The sequence below is a fragment of the Mustela nigripes genome, chromosome 4 (genome assembly GCF_022355385.1).
Source record: "Mustela nigripes isolate SB6536 chromosome 4, MUSNIG.SB6536, whole genome shotgun sequence".
NCBI classification, from domain to species: Eukaryota; Metazoa; Chordata; class Mammalia; order Carnivora; family Mustelidae; genus Mustela; species Mustela nigripes.
The window spans coordinates 91,278,032-91,298,343 of NC_081560.1; the positions used below are offsets into that span (position 1 = coordinate 91,278,032).

General features: G+C 38.5%; 1 gene segment (V, D, J or C); it reads right to left on the reverse strand.

Annotated features, from left to right (window-relative positions):
• Window positions 1–219: 219 nt before the first annotated feature.
• LOC132016057 (T cell receptor gamma constant 2-like) overlaps window positions 220–20,312 on the reverse strand; it is a 45,172-nt gene continuing 25,079 nt past the window's right edge. Inside the window, 4 exon segments of the C gene segment in view lie at window positions 220–740; window positions 2,927–2,974; window positions 7,520–7,645; window positions 15,417–15,746. Coding sequence covers window positions 598–740; window positions 2,927–2,974; window positions 7,520–7,645; window positions 15,417–15,746 — 647 coding nt within the window.

Below are 20,312 nucleotides of genomic sequence, written 5' to 3' on the forward strand. Positions count from 1 at the left end.
ATAAGGACTATCTTAGAGAAAGAATTAGAAATGTGGAATTGATCACTTATTACAAGTGATGCTATATTGGAAATATCAGTTGTCATGCTGTCCTTCAGTTTGGACTCTCAGTTAGCACCAAATAAATTACACAGAGGCCAAATAAGACTTGATTGCTTTTATTGTAACTATTATAAAAAACACACAAATGTCAGGTAACAGACATGTTGGCTTCCAGGTATATAAAATAAAGACTTCAAGGCAGTTATCTGGTTAAAGAGTTCAAGGAATGCAGTTGTAAGGTGTATGGTGGTTGTACCCAGAGGCATGGAGACTGGGTGGCTGGGAGCTGGTGGACAACAATGAGGGGGTGGTGCAGAAGACTCTGTGGATGACCCCTGGCCCCACCCAGGAGTCATGGCGGAATTTGTCCTAAATGCACAGTGAAAGCTTCTGTTTGCCCAGGGGTTTGTAAGCCTGTTCTCAGAAATGACACAAGAAAAAGACACATGTGAACTGAAATAACCCAATCTCAGAAAGAAGGCTCACTAGATCCTCAGCAGACACTTTTAGAGAAACTAGCCAATGGCTAGAAGTGACACCTTGTGCCACCATGTGTTAGGAACTCTTCCCACTGCCACTGAGTGCTGGTCTCCCAAGCAGACAGATGACGATGATGATGGAGTAGACCAGGCTCTTCAGGAGGAGGAGGAGGTAGGTATAGTAGGCAGATGTGTTCCCAAGTTGCAGCTGCAGGGTGTCTAAAAGAAGCATTTCATTAATTTCACGTGTTGTTTTGAAAGGCTAGGACTTATTAATGGGCGAAGGGTGACTGTATACACTTCTGATGACCTAGGTTAAAGTGACACACTTCCACCAGCCCAACTGGAGAATAAACACTGACATCACTATCTCCACCACCACCGTCCCCAAGACAACTCAGACACAGTTTGCTGGTCAAGTCACTCAAACATCTATTAAATTCACCTAGAATTTTCCAAAGTAATAAAAAGTAAGGTTGTGTTTTAATGAATGAATCCAAAGGGAAAAAGGCATTGGTGATAAATAGGTTTTAACATTTCTTCTTCCCTACCATGTTTTGAAATAAGAATGAGAGGCAATATACGTTCTGTAGAAATTTCATTGATAGCAATTAGTTTAAAACAGATACAGTATCTGGACTTTGTAACATATCAAAATTGTGTTTGGGTCCTATAAATCTGACTCAAGAATAAGAGGCAATATCCATTAAGTACAAACTAGCTGTTACTTATTTTGGCAAATTTGTATGCAAAGCTTAAACCTTATTTAATTTTTCAATAACCTATGAGATTATTATTATTATTATTTTCACTCCCACTTTATAAATAAACTGAAGACAGAGAGAGAAGGGCTGATTTCGGGGCACATGGGTGGCTCAGTCATTAGGTGTCTGCCTTCAGCCCAGGTCATGATCCCAGAGTCCTGGGATCGAGCCCCGCATTGGGATCCCTGCTCTGTGGAGAGCATGCTTCTCCTTCTCCCTCTCCCTCTGCTGTGTTCCCTCTCTCATTGTGTCTCTGTCAAATAAATAAATAAAATATTAAAAAAAAAAAGGAGGGCTGATTTCATACAACTAGTAAGTACCAGAAGCCAGATTTCAATCCCAGCAACACGGCATCTAGGAACGCTTTCATAGCTGCTCTATAATTCTGCATATTCACACGCAAAAAATAACAAAGACATCAAAATGATTAAGCAAAACTATAAATTAGGATGATGATAATGAAGAAATTGATGATGATGATTAGAGCCCCCAAGTCCCTTGATATTGAGGGTGGATCAGCAGGGCTGGAACCAATGCTCTTCATCATTACCTTTGTTCATATGTGGGGAGAAAACGACAGGAGCTAGTACTGACGATGTAGCAGCTAAGTAAGATACCTATGCTGGACATTTCACATATGTCACGTTATATCTTCTATGACTGAGTTAGGTGTTATTTATGTCATTTTTGGTGTGTTCAGAAAATGTAAATAGTTTGGCCATAATCATGCAACTGATAATTAAAAGAGTGGAGTTTAAGTCCACTCTGTGGCACCAGATGACCTGCATTCACACCCCCTCCCCATGTGTACACCTGTCTCAGGATCTCGGCTTAGGGGATTAGAGGAAGAATAAAAACTAAGATAGTATATGAATTCTTGATTCAGATGGTCTGGTATGAAGCCCTAGGTCTCGCTGTGTGGTATGGAGACAAATAAATTTAGCTCATTGTCCTCCTGTGTTAAATGGGAATAAAATCCTTCACAGTGAGTATTAGGAGAATTAAACAAAATGCACTCACAGTGCAGCACATCTTCTGTACGAGAAGCTCTCAGTGTCAGTTCATGTTATTAACTTCCAGCAAGAACAATTCTTCTTTTTTTTTAATCTACAAGCAATCTGAAAAAAAAATCTGGAAGCAATTGATATCTTGTTTTCCTTAGTCAGTAATAGCAAAGGTCACAGAAGTGAATGAATTTCATTGTTGAAAGAATTCAGAGCACATCACTGCACCCCTAACTTATAGTCCTCTCACACCCAAAGCAGCATTTACTGTGTGATGATGATTCCTAAGAGATGATGGATTGTCTTAAAATATCAGTCTATTTTTATTATTATTAGCTTTTTATTTGACAGACGGAGATCACAAGCAGACAGAGAGGCAGGCAGAGAGAGAGAGGGAAGCAGGCTCCTGGCTGAGCAGAGAGCCTGATGTGGGGCTCGATCCCAGGACCCTGGAATCATGACCTGAGCCGAAGGCAGAGGCTTTACCCACTGAGCCACCCAGGTGCCCCTATCAGTCTATTTTTAAAGATCCAGCCATTCTGAGGTTTTACCCTGAAGCCACAGTTCAATGGTGATGTTAATGAGGAGAAAAAAATGCTACAGCAGAACATAAAGGCAAACATAGACAAAATCTTACCATTTTCATCATTCAGAGAAGATTTTGTGGAGTTAATAGCAGCAAGCTCTGAAAGAAATGAGTGCAAGTATTATTCAATTGTTCAAATCCATTATTTGATGTGTGTCTGTGTTGTGGATAGAAAGATGATAGATATTTAGATGATAGATAGGTAGATGATAGATAACAATTAGTAAGCAGAGAGGAGAGCCTTTACTAATATGAGCCCCACAATTCCAGAATTGATTGTTCTGAGACTGTGTAATTCAATAAATCAATTCAAAATTGTATTTCTGCACATGAAGATGTTAAACTTCATAAATTATGCATTTCTTTCTTTTTTCCCCCACAGCTGGAGGGTAACTGCCTAAGACTATCTTGTTTTCCTTCTCTGCTCATAGCTCCTAGCACAGTGCCTACTGCAACATGTCAAACATGTTGAACGGAAAAATAACCAGAAACTGGCTGCTGTACAGTCCTCAGCACCCACTGCTGACATGAAGTGCTGTTACCAAGATGAGTCCATCCAATCCTAGAATCACAGCAGAATCTTACATGTTGGAAGGAGTCTGGTTTAGGTCAATTTCCCATCTAAGCAAAAGAAAGCAGTCCTACCTTTCAAATCACACAAGCTTCAGTATCCCCAGATACCGCACATGATTTTCTGGAGTGGTGGTATATGCAGACATGACAACACTATGAATGAAAGCCAGTACTTATTAAATAATTATTACTGTGCCAGACACTGTGTTAAAGGTTCACAGTGTGGAGATTCCTCAAGAAATTAAAAATAGAACTTCCCTATGACCCTGCAATTGCATTACTGGGAATTTACCCCAAAGATACAGATGGAGTGAAAAGAAGGGCCATCTGTACCCCAATGTTTATAGCAGCAATGGCCACGCTTTCCAAACTGTGGAAAGAACCAAGATGCCCTTCAATGGAGGAATGGATAAGGAAGATGTGTTCCATATTCACTATGGAGTATTATGCCTCCATCAGAAAGGATGAATACCCAACTTTTGTATCAACATGGATGCGACTGGAAGAGATTATGCTGAGTGAAATAAGTCAAGCAGAGAGAGTCAATTATCATATGGTTTCACTTATTTGTGGACCATAACAAATAGCATGGTGGGCATGGGGAATTAGGAGAAGGGAGTTGGGGGAAATTGGAAGGGGATGTGAATCATGAGAGACTATAGACTCTGAAAAACAATCTGAGGGGTTTTAAGTGGTAGAGGGGTGGGAGGTTGGGGGAACCAGGTGGTGGGTATTAGAGAGGGCACGGATTGCATGGAGCACTGGGTGTGGTACAAAAACAATGAATACTGCTATGCTGAAAATAAATAAAGAATAAATTTAAAAAAAACAAACAAACCTGTATGTGTGTTCTAGGTGCTCTTTCTCAAGGCTGGTCAAAAACAAGGACAAGGGGCACCTGGCTGTCTCAGTGGGTTAAAGCCTCTGCCTTCGTCTCAGGTCATGATCCCATGGTCCTAGATCGAGCCCCACATGGGGCTCTCGGCTCAACAGGGACGCTGCTTCCTCTGCCTATCTCTCTGCCTATTTGTGATCTCTGCAAATAAATAAATAAAATCTTTAAAAAAAAATGAGGACAAGATGAGTTTTATCTCTCTTGAGAGTCACTTAATCATTGTGAACTTTTATGTATCTATAACATATATACAAGTCAGTTGGGCATCTGCCTTTGGCTCAAGTCCTGATATCTGGGTCCTGGGATCTAGCACCACATCAGGCTCCCTGCTCAGCAGGGAATCTGCTTCTCTCTCTCTCTCAAATACATAGATAAAATCTTAAAAAAAAAAAAAAAAAAGAAAAGAAAATTCCATGAACCAATATTAGAAATCTGCTATAGAATTGCATTAACAGAGATGTTTTTGTTACTTTTTTGTTATGAGAAGGACTTGGAGACATTCCTTCCACAAATGCTATGTAAAACACTTATACACAGGAACTTCTCCCTTACTATTATTCTTACCATGAAACTTACTATACTTTTTACTTTTCTCTGCAAACTAGAGAAATCAAAACCTAACAGGATACTTCAGCCAAGGGGTTACATAAAATTTATGCCTTGCTCATTTACTTCCTTTCTGTTAGCTATAGAAATAAAATAATTAGGGCTGATTTATAATCTCACTTAAGTTCGTTTTAGGAAAATATATAAATAAATACAATGAATATAGGAATAAACTCATCCATGTTGTGCTTTCAACAAGCATTTTCACTGGCATAATTTCATTAGATCTTCATCATAGGTCAGGTAAAAGTAAATGCTTAACATGAATTTGGTCATTGGACAATCTGGGAAATAGCAAAAATTAAAAACTGAGTAATCTTAAAGATTTAACTAGCTGTATTTTAAACCTATTCATGAGTCAGGCATCATCCTATCCAGGAAGTAGAGAGGAGCTACAAAGGCCAATAGGAAAGAGGTTTTTCAAGATAGGGAGTGAGAAAGAAATTATCAGCAAGGAAACTATTGGCTGAGGCAAGTTCATCCTCCTGTGGGGAATGGAGGACAATCTAATTCCTAGTGCTGACCAGGAAGTTCCCATGTCCACTCACTATACGCTGCACTTCTGGGTGTTGACTCTGCAGCTGGGTAGGTCTGAAGACTTTAATGACTTGTGGCCTTAAGCTAACTGAGTACATTTTGAGCCTGTGGTTTTCCTTTTTAACAACTCTGCCTTTTGATCAGACTCTCAGCTGAACTGAGAGATGGGTTCTAAATTGAAGGCATTAACACCACTCTCAGCAACTGCTCTGACATTCTCACAGTAATTGTTGTTCCTCTGGGTGATATTAACAGGTCTTAACCTTTTTACTTAACCCTTGTGATAGTCACTTCAGCTTTACAATTTTTGAGTTGGTCATTCTCTTCATTCGTTGTAATGTTCTAGTCTTTGGTAATTTGCTTGGAGATTACTGGCTTTGAATTTGCATGAAAGCTTTTGAGAGGGCATAACACAACAGGCAGATTATTATGATGCCTCTAAACAGGATAATTCCTCATGTTTGCCATAGTCCCCAATTCTCAAAGCAATTAAAATCGAATATGTAAGAAAGACACTATTACAGAAGAAACTCTGTTAAGCCACATGGCTTGCACCATGACATGCTGTTATTGGGTTTTAATTTTCCCAATAGTGTTCAATTTGGTATAGAACATGGTGTTGCCTACAGCAAAGATCCAGTCTTGCTCAGCAGAATCATAATCAAGGGCTATTTTATTTTCAAGAACTGCTTTGGTCAGAGTCAAAGGGATTTCTTTGTTTCTTGTTTTTGGGGGGAGGTTACCTGTTGCTTTAGGAGTGCTTCAGCAACAACTTCAAGAATGAAGAGAAAGGTCTTGATCATACTTCTTTTTTTTTTTTTAAAGATTTTATTTATTTATTTGACAGTAGATGGAGAGGCAGGCAGAGAGAGAGAGAGAGAGAGAGAGAGAAGCAGGCTCCCTGCCAAGCAGAGAGCCTGATGCGGGACTCGATCCCAGGACCCTGAGATCATGACCTGAGCCGAAGGCAGCGGCTTAACCCACTGAGCCACCCAGGCGCCCTGATCATACTTCTTTATAATTATCCCTCACCGAGGAAGTACGGCCAGCCAAAGGAGTGAGTCCTGGTAGCTTCTTCATAATTCTTAACTAACTCCCAATAGAATTCTATGGTAATCAACCAATGAGATGTCATATTGACCTTGAGAGAAATTAGGAAAAGGGTTATATTTTCTGCTAGGTAGCTCTGATTCCAGAGATTAGGCCCCTTCTCATTGACCTGGGAGATATAGGCCATTGACAGAGTAAAGAAAAAGAAAAGAGGGAGAAAGGATTTCATATATAGTTAAAGTATGAAGCTCTGAGCCTCTGTCTAGATGAAAGCATTCTATATGGATGTCAGCTACTTCTCTTTCCTTCAATATGATTCAGAAACACCAGTGTCTGGGCAGGACTACGTGTCAGGTAGAGATTTCTGTAGCTGTGGAATGCATACAAGTTTCAACTATTAGTTTTATAGCAGGAACACTTGGTAATGTTCCTCTTCTACTGGAAATGTCCAGGGCTATCTTCCTCCAATGTTGGGTCTTACATACCTAATCACAGGGCTGCATCCTGTGACTGAGAGGACCCTTTAATTGTGCTTTGAGAAGGTTTCTGTAACCTGATGATGACAGGCTTGAGCATGAGACACTGAAGACGTTTCCCTCTCCCTCTGCCCCACAACTCATGGTCTACACCAAAGACTAAAAATTATGCACACATTAGTGTATGGCCAGTTAGAGATGTTACTGACCTCTGGCCAAAGAAGACTCTCATGCAACACCAATTCTCCTGGACCCTTCCTGAGGGTTCCACCTGGGGAACTCGGTCTGAAAGTTTAGGGGCTTGGTTGTGTGCCAGGTCAGTTGGCTTCTGGGCACATCTACTAGCTCAAGAGAGCTAAAAAAAAAAAAAAAAAAAAAAAACATGCTACCTCGACTTAACACTAGCATAACACTCTGCCAGCCCAAGCTGGCCTGCCCTGTAAAGCAAAATCAATTACAGTAGGAGTTTGAACAAATAGAGAGTGGAGCATAGAGCCAAGAACTCACCCACAGCCATTGGATCAGGTGAGAAAGATCGTGAATTCAAAGGACTAACGGTCACCACCTCTGTGTTTTCCTTTGTTTCTGAATGTCCCTGGGAGTCCATTTCAGATTCTGTCACAGACATCAAGCCTGTTAAAGAACAAAAATTGGAACTAAGTAAATGTTAAAGATCTAATAGCCTTATTAATCAATGTATTAATGAATCACTCAGCATCCCATCTAGGAAGTAGAGGGGAACTCAAAAGGGTTAGAGGAAAAGAAACCTTTTTAACAATAGACATGGAGCAGAAAAAGAAAATTCTTTGCAAAGAATCCATTGTTTTAGGCAAGGTCACCTTCCCAAAGGGAAAGAGGAAATCCATCAGGAATCTTTCTGGGGCTGATCAGGAAATGCCCATGTTGACTGGGTAAATGTTACTCATCTGGAGGGTTGAAACTGTACTTGGGTTAGGTATTAAGTCTTTGTTTAGTGACTTGGAGCCTTAAACTGAGTTTGACCATTATAGGCATGTGGGTTCTTTTTTGTTCCCCCAATGTTCCAAGAAGACAAAGATTTACTTCAGAAATCAAAACTTGTATATAGAAAGCTCTTCACAGTTCTTGTTAAGTGTTTATTTCCCACTGCTTAAAAATTGCTTGTGAATTACAGACAACAGTATAAACTGGCTACTTCTTACGAGCCTTCTGTAACCTTGGTCTGTGATGTTTATTCCAGGATGGGACTGAATCTACTGAGTTTCTGGATCACTGTGGGCTAGGACACTTTCAGTTGGCTGCCCACAATGTCTAAATTGGTGTCTACACCAATGGGGCTCCACTGGGACACCATGCCTGAATGATACTGCATCATAAGGAGCCCTGAGTGATTAGGAAAAGTCTATTTGCATTATGGTAATGATCCTCATTGGGATAGTAGTTCATCTTGCATCCCTTCCAGCCTGGCATTCACTAGGACTGCAATAATGTTTGCTGAACAGCTTTACTAATGGAAAGAAATATATTCATTGTATAGAATGAAAGAAACATTATACATGTGAGCCTCACCCAATCTTTACTAATGATACTTCACCCTTTTCTGGTATATAAAATTCAAATCTAAAAAACACAAGATCATACTAAAGCCTCAGTAGCCAAATTACTATTTCAAGTTGAGCTGTGATTCAGCTCCATCAATTGAACAGCATTTTGTGCCCGCTAACTTATTGTTAACGTGTCATGCTTTGAGTAGAGCAAGTTTAAAGTGAGAAGGACTGTGATGCTGAGAAGAATATTCTTGAAAATACATAATTTTTCTTTTTTCCTCATCAAGTAAAGTCATGAAAAGGGGACCTTCTGGTTATTTCATTTTAAAAAGGTGGGGGGGGGGCACTCTGGGAAGATGGCAGAGAAGAAAGAGACCCTGTTTCTTCCTGTCCCCTACAGTGAGCTAAATATCTACTAGAATACTCTGAACACCATGAAATTGCCCTGAGATGTAAGACGATACACTTCTGGATTTCTATGGGGGCAGAAGATCATCAGTGGAGGGATAAAGCAGAGTGGGAGTATTTGGATTGATATCACAGGATAAACAAAAGGGGAGGGAGCCACCAGAAGCAACACACTGGGAAGTAATAAAACAATATGAAAGTGTCCTGTGCTCACAAACCAGCATTAACCTGGAGTCTGATTAAAACCACACAAAAAGAACAAAGGGTCTTGAAGAACAATTGGTAGAATTGGGCGGACACAGGCATGGACCTAAGCCCATGGTTCGAGGGTGGTCACAGCTTGCACCTGCACAAGCCTGAGAGATCCCAACAGGGGCTCCTGTCAGTGGTCCCTGAGACTGAAGCTTTCCAATGCTTGACCACCAATGGGGCTAAGAACACCGCAGCCCACACTGAGAGAGCCTCATACAAGCTCCTGCCTGAGGTCCCTGGGCCCACAGCCTTCCATGACCTGCAGTACCACTGGGTCTGAGTGCACCCAGGATGGGCAGGGACTCCAGACAGTCGGCAACAGCAGTCACCAGAATCAGGATTAGCTGGACCAATATTGCTCACCATTTTAGGGCACGGAGGTGCAGAGACAAGTGTGGGCCTCAGGATGACCACCAAGGTGGTACGTGGGAGCAGACAATGCCTGTGGCAGTTTACAGTGTTCAATGGAGTTTGCAGAGGGGAAGTCTGAGTATTCTGAACAATCCAGAGGGGAATAGACTGAGACTTCTCTTTGGGTGTGGACAGTTTGCTTTGCACTAACCCTCCAAAAAGCCACAAAAAGCACTGAAAGAACAAAAGCCTCCAGAGAGGAAAAAGCCTGAAAAGCCTGTTTCCACAGAGTCCAGCCCCTTCATAGGTGGCAGTGCAACTCAGCCCAGGCAAGACTGACTGAAGAACAATGCACAGGCCCTGCCCCCAGAAGAGAAACTGAAAAGAACAAGAGGACAATAACCTCAGGATCTCCATAAAATTGTAAAACCCCAACAATAGGGGGAAAACAATATTTTAAGCCCCATTACTCCCAAAAAAACAGTATATTTCATAAACCCATCTTTTAAACTAATTTGTTCTCATTTTTATTCTGTTAATTTTTTAACTTACTTAGCACTACAACTAGATGTTTATTACAACACATTACATAACTTTTTAAATTGAACTTTTTTCATACATAAACCTGTGTTTCTTTTTTTTAATATATCGGTATAGATATAGATATAGATATAGATATATACATATAAATAAGATATAAGCTTCAAGTTAGTTTCCCCCCCCCCTATTTAATACTACCCCTATATATAAACCAGTTTTAATTTCCCTGCATCTCTGGAACGTTGAGTCCTTTAACAAACATAACAAGATACACTCTGGATGAACTGAAATAACCTTCCTTGCCCACCTCAAGAGTTTATAAACACCTTCTCATCTTATCTGTCAGTTTAATGTGTATTTGTTTCTGTGTATGTACTATATAAATCTTATTCGTGGAGCTCATTTTGGCTGCTTTTTTGTTTTGTTTTGTTTTCTTCTACTTTCCTGGTCTTCTTGTTGGTTTTTTTGGTTTATGTACCTTATAAATCTCACTTTGGGAGCTCATTTTGGCTGGGTTTTTTTTTCCACCTTTTTTCTCATTTTCTCTCTCTTTTTTTCTTTCTTCTTTCTTTTTGGTGGGGAATTCCAATTGCTCCAAAACTGTCCAAGGTGCACCTTGACTGGTTTGTGCTTGATATATCTAGTATACATCCCCTCAACCATCTGTCACAAAAATGACTAGGAGGAGGAACACCCAAGAGAGGAGAAATTCAGAGACTGTGACCTCTGCCACAAAACTATTGGATATGGACATAAACAATATGTTGGAAATAGAATTCAGGATAACAATTATCCAGACAATGGCGAGGTTGGGGAAGACCATTAGTGGCAAAATAGAAACTCTAAGGACAGAAGTAAGAGTTGATCCAGCAGAACTTAAAAATGCTATCAATGAGATCCAATCTAATCTCAATACTCTAACAGCTAGGGTAAATGAGGCAGAAGATCGAATTAATGATCTAGAAGACAAGCTGATAGAAAAGGAGTATCAGGAGGAGACCTAGAACAAACACCTTAAAAGCCATGAAAAGAGAATTAGGAAAATAAATGATGCCTGAAACATTCCAATGTCAACATTACTGGGATCCTTGAGGGAATGGAGAGAGAGAGAGGATTAGAAGATAAAGTTGAAGCAATAGTAAATGAAAATTTCCCTAATCTGGGGAATGGAACAAGTGTTCATTCTCTAGAGGCAGAGAGGACACCCCCCAAAATCAATGCATCTTCTAGATCTCCGGAAAATTAATTGTGAAAATCATGGCTCATAAAATCAGAGAGAATGTGTTAACGACAGTTAGGGGAAGAGATTCCTTATGTACAGAGGAAGGACTATCAAAATAACATCAGACCTTTCCACAGAAACCTGGGAAGCTAAGAAGGTCTGGCAAGACATATTCAGGGCACTAAAGAGAAGAACATGCAGCCAAGAATACTTTAGCCAGCAAAGCTGACATTCAGAATAGAAGGAGAGATAAAGAGTTTCCATGACCGGCAAAATTTAAAAGAATATGTGACCATAAAGCTAGAACTACAAGAAATATTAAGGAGGGTTCTATAAAAGAAGAAAGAACCCAAGAGTAACAGAACAGAAATTTACAGAGACAATGTATAGAAACAAGGACTTCATAGGCAACATCATGACAATAAAAACTTATCTTTTGATATTCACTCTCAATGTGAACAGCCTAAATGCACCCATAAAATGGCACAGGGTTGCAGACTGGATAAAACGACAGGACCCACCCATATGCTGTCTATAAGAGACATATTTAGAACCTAAAGATAAACCCAGATTGAAAGTGATGGGCCTCAAAAGAAAGCTAGGGTAGTGATTCTTATTTAAAATGAATTATATTTTAAGCTAAAGACTGTATTCAGAGATACAAAAGGACATTACATTGTTCTTTAATGGTCTGTCCATCAAGAAGTTCTAATAATTGTTAAGTGGGATTTACCCCTGGGATGCAAGCTTGGTTCAACATTTGCAAATCAATCAATGTGATAGAACAAATCAATAAGAGAAGAGAGAAGAAACACATGGTCCTCTCAAATGATGTAGAAAAAGCATTTGACAAAATATAGCATCCTTCTGTGATTAAAACTATTCAGAGTATATGGATAGAGGGAACATTCCTCAACTTCATAAAATCTGTCTATGAAAAACCCGCAGTGAATATCATTCTCCTATGGAAAACCTGACAGCCTTCTCACTGAGATCAGAAAGATGACAAGGATGACTACTCTTGCCACTATTGTTCAAAATCATAGTAGAAATTCTAGCAACAGCAATCAGACAACAAAAAGAAATCAAATGTATTCAAATTGGCAAAGAAGTCAAACACTCTCTCTTCACAGATGACATAATACATTATATGGGAAACCTGAAAGACTCCACACCCAAAATACTAGAACTCATACAGCAATTCAGTAATGTGACAGAATACAAAATCAATGAACAGAAATCAGTTGCTTTCGTATACACTAACAATGAAAATATAGAAAGGGAAATTATGGAGTTGATTCCATTTACTAGAGCACCAAGAAACACAAGATACCTGGAAACAAACCTAACCAAAGAGGTGAAGGATCTATACCGGAGGAACAAGAGAACACTCATGAAAGAAATTGAAGAAGACACAAAAAGATGGGAAAACATTCCATGCTCCTGTATTGCAAGAATAAACATTGTTAAAATGTCTCTGCCCAGAGCAATCTGTACTTTCAATGCCATCCGGAACAAAATGCCACAGACATTTTTCAAAGTGCTGCCACAAAGAGTCTTAAAATTTGTTTGGAATGAGAAAAGACCCCGTATTGCCAAGGAAATGTTGAAAAAGAAAAACTAATCTTGGGGCATCATGTTGCCTGATTCCAAGCTATATTACAAAGCTGTGATCACTAAGATACCATGGTACTGGCACAAAAACAGACACATAGATCAATGGAACAGAATAGAGTGTCCTGATATGGATCCTCAACTCATGGTCAACTAATCTTTGATAAAGCAGGGAAAAAAAAAATCCAGGGGAAAAAAGACAGTCTCTTCAATAAATGGTGGTGGGGAAATAGGACAGCTGTGTATAGAAGAAGGAAACTCGACCAAACTCTTATAACATACAAAAAGATAAACTCAAAATGGATGAAAGACCTCGATGTGAGCCAGGAATCCATCAAAGTCCTGGAGGGCATAGGCAATAACCTCTTCAACATCCACCTCAGCAACTTCTTTACTTCTTTCAAGACATGTCTCCAAAGGCAAAGGAAACAAAAGCAAAAATGAACTTTTGAACTACATCATTGCAAAAACCTACTGCACAGCAAAGGAAACAGTCAACAAAACTATGAGGAAACCCACGGAATGGGAAAAGATATTGCACATGACGCTATAGACAAAGGGCTGATATCCAAAATCTATAAAGAACTCCTCAAACTCAGCACCCAAAAAACCAGATAATCAAGTCAAAAAATGTCCAGAAGACACGAACAGACAGTTCTCCAAAGAGGACATAAAAATGGCTAACAGACACATGGAAAAATGCTCATCATCATTAGACATCAGGGAAACTCAAATCAAAACCACACTGAGATACTATCTTATACGTTAGGATGGTCAACGTTATCAGGACAGGAAACAACAAGAGTTGGAGAGGATGTAGAGAAAGGAACACTCAAACAGTGTTTTTGGGAATGCAAGTTAATGCAGCCACTTTGGAAAAAGTGTTGAGATTCCTCAAGAAATTAAATAGAGCTACCATATGATCCTGCAATTGCAATTGCACTATTGAGTAAATACTGGGTATTTACCCTAAAGATACAGAAGAATCTGTAATGAAAAGGAAGGCCATATGTAGCCCATGCAGCAATGGCCACAATCACCAAACTGTGGAAAGAGCAAATAGGCCCTTCAACAGATGAATGGATAAAGAAGATATGGTCCATATATTGAACTGTAATATTACCCTGTCATCCAAAAGGATGAATACCCAACTTTTGTATCAACATGGACAGGACTTGAGGAGATAATGCTGAGCGAAATATACCAAGCAGAGAAAGTCAATGATCATATGGTTTCATTTACTTGTGGAGAATAAGGAATAACAGGGAGAATATTAGGAGAAGGAAAAGAAATGACAATTGGGGTAATTTGGAGGGGGAGATGAATCATGAGAGACTGTGGACGCTTAGAAAGAAACTGAGGGTTTTGGAGGGGAGTGGGTGATGGGTATTAAGGAGGGCATGTATTGAATGGAGCAGTGAGTGTGGTGCATAAACAATGAATCTTGGAACACTGAAAAAATAAAATAAAATTACATTAAAAAATAAAGTGAGGATATTGCTCTGAAAAAAGTTTTAAAGGTTTTTTTTTAAATTATATTTAAGAGAGAGCGAGAGAGCGAGAGAGACAGTGAGAGAAAGCATGAAAGGGGGTAGGGTCAGAGGGAGAAGCTGACTCCTTGCTGAGTCGGGAGCCTCATGTGGGACTTGATCCTGGGACTTCAGGATCATTACCTGAGCCAAAGGCAGTCATTTAACCAACAGAGTCACCCAGGCACCCCTCTCTGAACATTTCTTATGTGCAATGTTGCTAGGTGCTTTCACATGTATTGTTTCATTTAATCTATACAATAAGTAGAAACTATATCACTGTGACAATAATATTTTGGATGATGAAACTGATATGAGAAAGGATAAGTGAGTTTCTTTTTCTTTTTTTCTTTGTATGTTCCATAGGCCATACTATTATTATTTTTTTAAGATTCATCATTTATTTTGAGAAAGAGATAATATGGGGATAAGAGGCAGGCAGAAAGAAACTCAAGCAGCCTCTGGGCTGAGCATGGACCCCAACGGCAGTCTTGATCTCAAGAGCATGAGATCATAACCTGAGCTGCATAAATGAGGAGTCATGTGCTCAACTGACTGGTATCCAGGTGCCTTCAAAGCCCATACTATTTGAATTCCATTGGGAAATAGCAGGATATTTATGCCATCATTAAAGAAAACAGTAGAGAAAATATTATATATATTTGTTTTCATTAATACTTGACAGAAAAGAGGCACCTAGGTGGCTCTGTGGGTTAAAGTCTCTGCCTTAGGCTCAGGTCCTGATCTCAGGGTCCTGGGATTGAGCCCTGCATCGGGCTCTCTGCTCAGCAGGGAGCCTGCTTCTCTTCCTCTTTCTCTGCCTGCCTCTCTGCCTACTTGTGATCTCTGCCTGTCAAATAAATAAATAAAATCTTAAAAAAAAATACTTGATAGAAAAGGTAGGGTTTTCCCTTTGAAACAAAGTGTTCTGTGTAGTTGTGTTCATTGTTATGTCCACATACCTTTGTTTATTGAAGGAAAAAGAATCTCTTGATCAACTTTTCTTCTGTTATTTTCATGGTTGACGATACATTTGTGTTCTTTATCCATTGATGCTCCAGTCACGGTCAGCCAGCTGAATTTCATGTATGTGTCCTTAGTCTTCATGGTGTCTCCCTGCTGGGATTTCAGGATTGTTTTGTCATCCTTTTCTTGCCAATCTACCTTGATAACATCCGGGAAAAAATCCTCAAGAAGACAAAGATATGTTCCAGCCTTATGGACTTTTACTTCAGCAAGTGAAGGAAGAAAAACTGTGGGCTTGGGAGAAATATCTTCATCAGGACTTTTATCTGTTGAAGAAAATGGAATAACAATCAGAACATAACTAGAGAAACACAAACATTGTGTGGTTTGGAAACAACCAGCACATAGTAAAGGGGAGGAAAGTTGCTACAGAATTAATGCTTATTGTAGCTTTTCATCTGCAGAGGGTTGTGAGGTGCTTATTTTCGTAGTTTCCACAGGAAAAGAGGTTCTAGAGGTTATGAAACATGACAAAGTCACAGACATTAAGTGAAAGAGCCAAGATCAAAACGCAGAATATTTTAAACAATCCACAGTCACTTGTCTGAATGGAAATCTATCAAGTTACCCTTTTAGTTACAAATATGGGTTCCAAGCCCATTTCTGAATACTAGGATTCTTCTCCTTGATTTCTGATTTTATAGAACATTTTGTTCTCATATCTGAACCACTGCGGGATTTTGAGTAGGACAATGTTGAATGCTGCACCTCCAAATAATTTGCAATGCCTGAAATTTAGAAACAAAATGGCCATATATCCAAAACTTCTATTTAAAAAAAAATTATTGATTATTTTCAGAAATGATCTTAGAGTAACCTAATCAATTAATGTAATGGTCATAATTTTGTTTTGCTTCAGGAAATGTTCACTTAAAGCTAATTTTATATTGGAATTTCATTTGAAGTTGAAGCATTACTGAGAAAACACCACATTTTGACTCTTCCCATTTCCCTCCAAATCTGAATCTGCCCTCTAAGACTGCTGAACTTGTAGTACCCCTCAATTGTCTTTCATTTCACCTGCTGAATAAAGTCACATATAATGATATAATGTTAACAGCTCTGGTAGAGTTTCTTATAAATATAATGTGAAATTATATAATGAAACTTCATGGTTCTCAAGGGCATATCATTTAAACACTGGGATATTCTTTGGTTATACATTTATTATTAATTAATGATTCAAATTATAAATAGTAGTACTCTTCCCAATTTGAGTTCAAACTGAAATACAAATGCTTTATTAATTTTTTCTTTCCAGTAGTTTGGAGTTTGAATAATTATTTCATGGCCATTTCCTATGAAAAGACTAGGATTTCTCCTTTGAGAAGAAAGGAAAAAAAAAATTCTTTAGAATTTTTGCCTGTTGGGGCACCTGGGTGGCTCAGTGGGTTAAGCCTCTGCCTTCAGCTCAGGTCATGGTCTCAGGGTCCTGGGATCGAGCCCTGCATCGGGCTCTCCACTTGGGCGGGGAGCCTGCTTCCCCCTCTCTGCCTGCCTCTCTGCCTACTTGTGATCTCTCTCTCTCTCTCTCTCTCTTAAAAAGAAAAAAGAAAGAAAGAAAAAGAATTTTTGCCTGTGCACCAGAGCTACCATTTTTTCTTCTTCTTTTTGTTTTAAGTTTTTTTTTTTTTAATTTATTTTCAGCATAACAGTATCATTATTTTTGCACCACACCCAGTGCTCCATGCAATCTGTGCCCTCCATAATACCCACCACCTGGAACCCCAAGCTCCCACCCCCCGCCGCTTCAAACCCCTCAGATTGTCTTTCAGAGTCCATAGTCTCTCATGGTTCATGATTCTTATACTAAATGAATAAACAAACAATGATGAGTTTTTTAATTCATGCTGTAAATAGGTATTAGATCATAATGCACTATAGTACAAATAGTATTTTGTTTATTATAATAGAAAGACACTGTATTTTTCCTCAACCATATATTTTGGATTTTAATTTAAAAAGCATATTACATAAAGCAAGATTTATTTTTCAAAGTAGTTGGTATTCTCATAATTTTTGCCCCTACTCAATACATTAAAGAATCTAATTTTCATCTTATGAAGTTTGGTTTCGGTTAGGAATACTTCTGATTCATCATAGTAAAGAACTTGATAGTCCAGTCATGGGCTTGGGAAAATCTGGATCGTAAGTCATTCTGCCTACATCCTGTCACTTTTCTTTATCTAGCATCCTGGGGATTCATTCTTTTCAGGATAAAAGGTATCTTGTACTTCCATAACTTTTTCAATGTGATAGTTAACTGAACATTAAGTAATATTCTTCATTTTTTATGGATTGTGCCAACATTTTATGGAATTTCTATTACGTATTTTTTCAACATTCCTCTTTTTAGGATTTTATTTATTTATTTTAGAGAGAGAGAGGAGTGGTGGGGGAGAGAGCAGGAATCCTGAACGGGCTCCACACTCAGCCTGGAGTCCAACATAGAGCTCAGGGTTCAATTCAACTACCGTGATATCATGACTAGTTGCTTTATAAACGAGCCAACCAGGTGCCCCTCCCTATTCTTAATTAAATTTATTAAGAGTGTTTTCTATGGCCACAATCATTTCATTTATTTACAAAATAGAAAGCGGTTCATAAAAATAAATGATTTTGTCTAATACATTTATATTATTCATAATCAGAAATATTTTCAGGTAAATTGCCTGAGTTTATATATTTGATGAATATAAAGCTGTATGAATTATATATAAATTAACCAAATGCAATGGCATTTTCAATTAAGTATGGTACTTTGAATCTGCATATTAATACTAATTCAAAATTCCTCTATTTTATTCTTCTCATTTTATTAAAAAATACTTAAAGCTATTTCTTATGTAAATATGACTTTCAAATTGATCACATTTCTAAGTATATTTAAAAGTAGTAAAACAAAGTAGTAACTGTATTTCTAAATATATTCTTAAGTATTTTCTAAATAAAATTTAAAATTTTAGTTGTTTTTCTGCTAAATACCAGTATGAAACCCATGTTTGTGTTTGACATGATATCATAAGATAAAGGATTAAAATTTATGTAGCTACAACTACTTAAAAATTAAAAAAAAAAAAAAGCAAATTCAAATTTCATTTTTATGCCAAGTAAGGGAAAAGTCCCTAAGCAAATACCTCTAAATTCAGGGTTTTTGTGTATCAGTGGACAGTAGGTAATTTTCCACTAGAATGGTTAGAAGTAGAGCCAAATGCTCTGGAGAATTTCCACTCTGTCAGTATGATTGGTTACAAACCACTCTCCGTATTGGATACAATTCTCCATACCAGATGCAATTCTCCCTCTCGGTTTGCATTGAGGCAACATGTATGCAACACCTGTTAAGTGTTATGTGCCAAGTACCTTATTTATAGTCTCTCATTTAATTTCCATATGCCCCCTGCTCATACATCCTGTTATCCCATCTTTTGGATTAGGAAGCTGAGACCAGAAAATAATCACCCAAGTTCACAAAAGCAACAAGTGGTGTAATTGGAGCTCAGGTCAGTCTGAGTCCAACATCCAGCCTCTCTGACAACACCCTTTCACCATCAGAAGAGACAATGTGTCAACTCACACAAGTTATTATCTGATCAACTTTGTTCTTGAGTCAAATTCTTTCAAGACAATTACGCATGTTCTGTATGAGCACTTCATGAAAATCCACTTGGACACAAGGTCAGATGCTTTAACAGTGTTTGCACAAAGTAGTCTATGCCGACCTTTACCAGAAGGATTGATACAAAAATCTCTCCTAAGATTTCCACATCTATACATGCTGTAAAAATGAGACATTATATTTATAATTAACATTACCATAATTATTAACAATTTCTTTGTGATTATCGTTACTCCAACATGACATTTTATTCTCATGGGACCAAACTTTCCCTTACTAATGGGAATGCAGTATTTGGGGGTAAAAATTGGAACTATGTCATGTTAGATTGCTAGACTGTCACCTGCCTGACCAGGTCTGCTGAAGGTCACCATCTGTGAATGACATTAAATGTCATTGTGCCCACAGTAAAAATGCAGTGGAAGCATTGAAATGTGTTTGTTAAAGATCACTTCTTCCATTTTGTAAAATGTACGTGGAAGGAAATGCCCACTCTTTGACTTCGCATTCCTGCTAAAGGATCATGCACTAAAGTCTTTTTTTCTCATTTTGTGGTGGGGAAAACAACATGTTTGAAAATTTGGTGTGTTTCATTTTTTTCAGTTAATAAAAAGTATCTACTCTAATACATGTTTCTCCTACCTTTGAACATAAAATTGTACCCTACGCTTTGTACTAGATAATCACAGGCCTTTTTTCTACTTCCTTTAATGCTTTTGATCTTCTATTTTTATTTCATTGCCGAACTGTACTTACATGTTTTATTTTAGGCCTTCTCAAATAGATTTTGTAAATAGGCAGTATAAATAAATGAGAAATAGTTTGCATATTAATGCTTGTTTCTGTTTCTGCCTGGAGCCTGATAGTTTAGTGAGGTCTACCTTGAAGTTGACATGAAAAAGGGGAGACACTACATCAAAAACTAAGCAAGTACTGTATGGTGACTAACATAATAATTAAAAAAAAAAAAGAAAAGAAAAATGGGAGAAGATGTTTGCAAATGCCACTCTGTGATATAAGTACAAAACATTCAGAATTCAGGGACACCTGGGTGGCTCAGTTGGTTAAGCAGCTGCCTTCAGCTCAGGTCATGATCCCAGCGTCCTGGGATCTAGTCCCACATCGGGCCTCTGCCTGCCATTCAGTCTGCCTGTGCTCGCTCTCTCCCCCCACCTCTCTCTGATAAATAAATAAAATCTTAAAAAAAAAAAAA